The 2456-nt window shown below is 36.7% G+C and overlaps 1 protein-coding gene across 1 annotated transcript; it reads right to left on the bottom strand.

Moving 5' to 3' along the window:
- Positions 1 to 627: 627 nt before the first annotated feature.
- Positions 628 to 2065, bottom strand: LOC140007436 (katanin p80 WD40 repeat-containing subunit B1 homolog KTN80.4-like). Its single transcript, XM_072050175.1, has 4 exons — positions 2015 to 2065; positions 957 to 1073; positions 800 to 868; positions 628 to 715 (listed from the first exon to the last, which is right to left on the bottom strand). Exons 1-4 carry the CDS (start codon positions 2020 to 2022, stop codon positions 655 to 657), a joined length of 255 nt encoding a protein of 84 aa, XP_071906276.1. The 5' UTR covers positions 2023 to 2065; the 3' UTR covers positions 628 to 654.
- Positions 2066 to 2456: the final 391 nt, after the last annotated feature.

Genomic DNA, 2456 nt, shown 5'->3' with positions numbered 1-2456 from the left:
AGCCAAAAGCAATCCACAAGTTCACCCCAAACCTGTACAATAAAACCAAGAAAAATCTGAAATCAGAGAAATAATAGAATGGTATGCAAAAGATGTATTTTTGTTATGATGCATGGATGATCACTACAAATTGCTTAGGGACCACCTAATAATGAGTACAAGCAATGCATTAACTTGTACCAGAATAATTACTATGCTGCAAGTAACCAATAATACACCAGGAAATACAAATCATAACATAAATTGTTCCACATCTATTTGCTACTACCTAACTACATCTATTTGCTACTACCTAACTACCTAACTCCCCAGCTCGCATCTATTTGCTACTACCTAACTACATTACAGCAATACATGATTTACCCAATAAGCCTACAACTAAAGATTAGCATTTCATGATATTGGGTTAGCCAAGAATTAGACCTAAGCATTCTCCACCAGGTCAAATTGATGGGGCGCAATATCTGTTCAAGCAGATGAAAGCAAAAGGCCATTTCTCACTCAGCTTTCAACCTTGAGTTAAATGAATGAATTAGCAGCCTCCACTTGGCACGACTGCGATCAAGTCCCGCAGTCTTCTTGGAGAAACATGTTAGGTGTCAATCCAATATTTGCAACTAAACTACTCAATCAATACACACTTTCCTCATGAAACTAAACTTCTTGAAGTGCTAGATTTAACTCGTGTGCCGACTTGGCAATTGAACCACCTCTTCTGGAAAACCCCAAAACAAATAAGCAACAAAGAAATCATCATGTGCGTACATTGAGAACAGCAATTTAGGGAGAGAACAATCACCTGCAAAGTACAGGCAAGCAACGCTTAACCTTTTCAAGCTCAACAAAGCATGTATTGCAGCGTTCCAACCTTTTGCACCAACCCAACAAGAGTCTCAGAATTAGGAGACTTCAGATAATACGGATAATAAGAGATGTTTTGAGATATTGAATCACACCTTTGCTCTGCCTCAATATCCACTCCTACGGATGAAGGTGCTGATATAGAAGAATATATTACTGACCCAAATACTCTGACCAGCTTCAGAAGCATCTCCAATGAGATATTTTGATGCCTGCAGAATAATATGTATCACATGCCAAGAGAACAGAATAAGTAATCAGCTGGAAACAATTCACATTTACAGGCATGTCAAACCAATAAAGGCATCCATTCAAACAGTTCATGGAAAACCTTTATACAGCAAATTACCTTTTGTTGTAAGAAAAATCTGTGCAATTAGATCTGAGCAAGATAGATAAATATCACCATGTGAAAAGTTTAACTCAAAAGAGTTTTCTATTTATCCGTCACCACGTAAAAATTCAATTAACTGTTTCTATATTACATTGTCACAACGTAAGAAGTTCATTAATAAAACCTGCCTTCGCAAAGTCCAGGGCAAGCCAGTTAAATAGATCTTGTACCTCAGTTTCTTTCATAGCTACCCATCTAACAAAAAGGAAATTTAACACAGAAGTTTCTATTGCCATTTCTCAGCTAGCAAAAGTTTAGATTAAAGCTCACAGCGTGCAAAAGTTGGCAAATGGAAAGTGGGCTGGCAAGAAAAAGATATTAATGGAACAGAAATGATAACTTTTAACTAACATGCACCTATACAAAGAGATGTCAAGGCCAAATCATCATTATTTTTTTTCAATTTACTTTATTATGAAATCACGAGACTGACTTCACTGTACTGTTAGCAAACAGCTTAGATCTATTCCAGATATGTATCATAGATCCAACAAAATTCCAATTGGGCTGGTAAGAGAAAGATACTAATGGAACAAAAATGATAATTTTTAACTAAAAACACACCTGTATGAAGAAATATCCCGGTAGAATCATCTTTTTCTCAATTTAAATAACTAAGAAACAGTGTGACTGGCTTCACTGTTATTTTAGCAACCAGCTTAGATGTATGTCAAATGTCTTGTAAATCCAACAAAATTCCAATTTGTAATAGGCTTAGACTATAAAAGAAGCCAGAGACTGCTACTTAAACATCTTTACCTGTCCATCTCACTTTCAAGAGCATTTACAGGGCAAATGAGAAGAACTATGACACATCAACATAATGCCAAGAATTATGACAGCAGAAATTTGTCCTGTAAACCCTGCCATTCCACCTTTAATCTGGAAATGGAAGAACAACAGGATCTGAAGTCGCACATCCAGTATAGATAATCACAGTAGCAACTAGCTTCGCTGTCATAATTCTCACATCTCAACTCTGTTAGTAAGCTGAATTCAAGCAATGAGATTTAGGCCGTGGTAAGTCACTAACATGATCCATTTTTCATTGCAACACTGGGATTTCCCCACCACCAATTATCCTGGGCCATCTTCATTTTTTTCTATATGGGTGATGCATAGGAAAAGTGTCAGTAGTGTTCGAAGACTATCCTTGCAGTAAGTAACAAGGATGCAACCACTGAGAACACATTGCTGGTTT

Source organism: Coffea arabica, chromosome 5c (assembly GCF_036785885.1).
Source record: "Coffea arabica cultivar ET-39 chromosome 5c, Coffea Arabica ET-39 HiFi, whole genome shotgun sequence".
NCBI lineage: Eukaryota > Viridiplantae > Streptophyta > Magnoliopsida > Gentianales > Rubiaceae > Coffea > Coffea arabica.
This window is presented reverse-complemented; position numbering and strand designations above follow the sequence as displayed.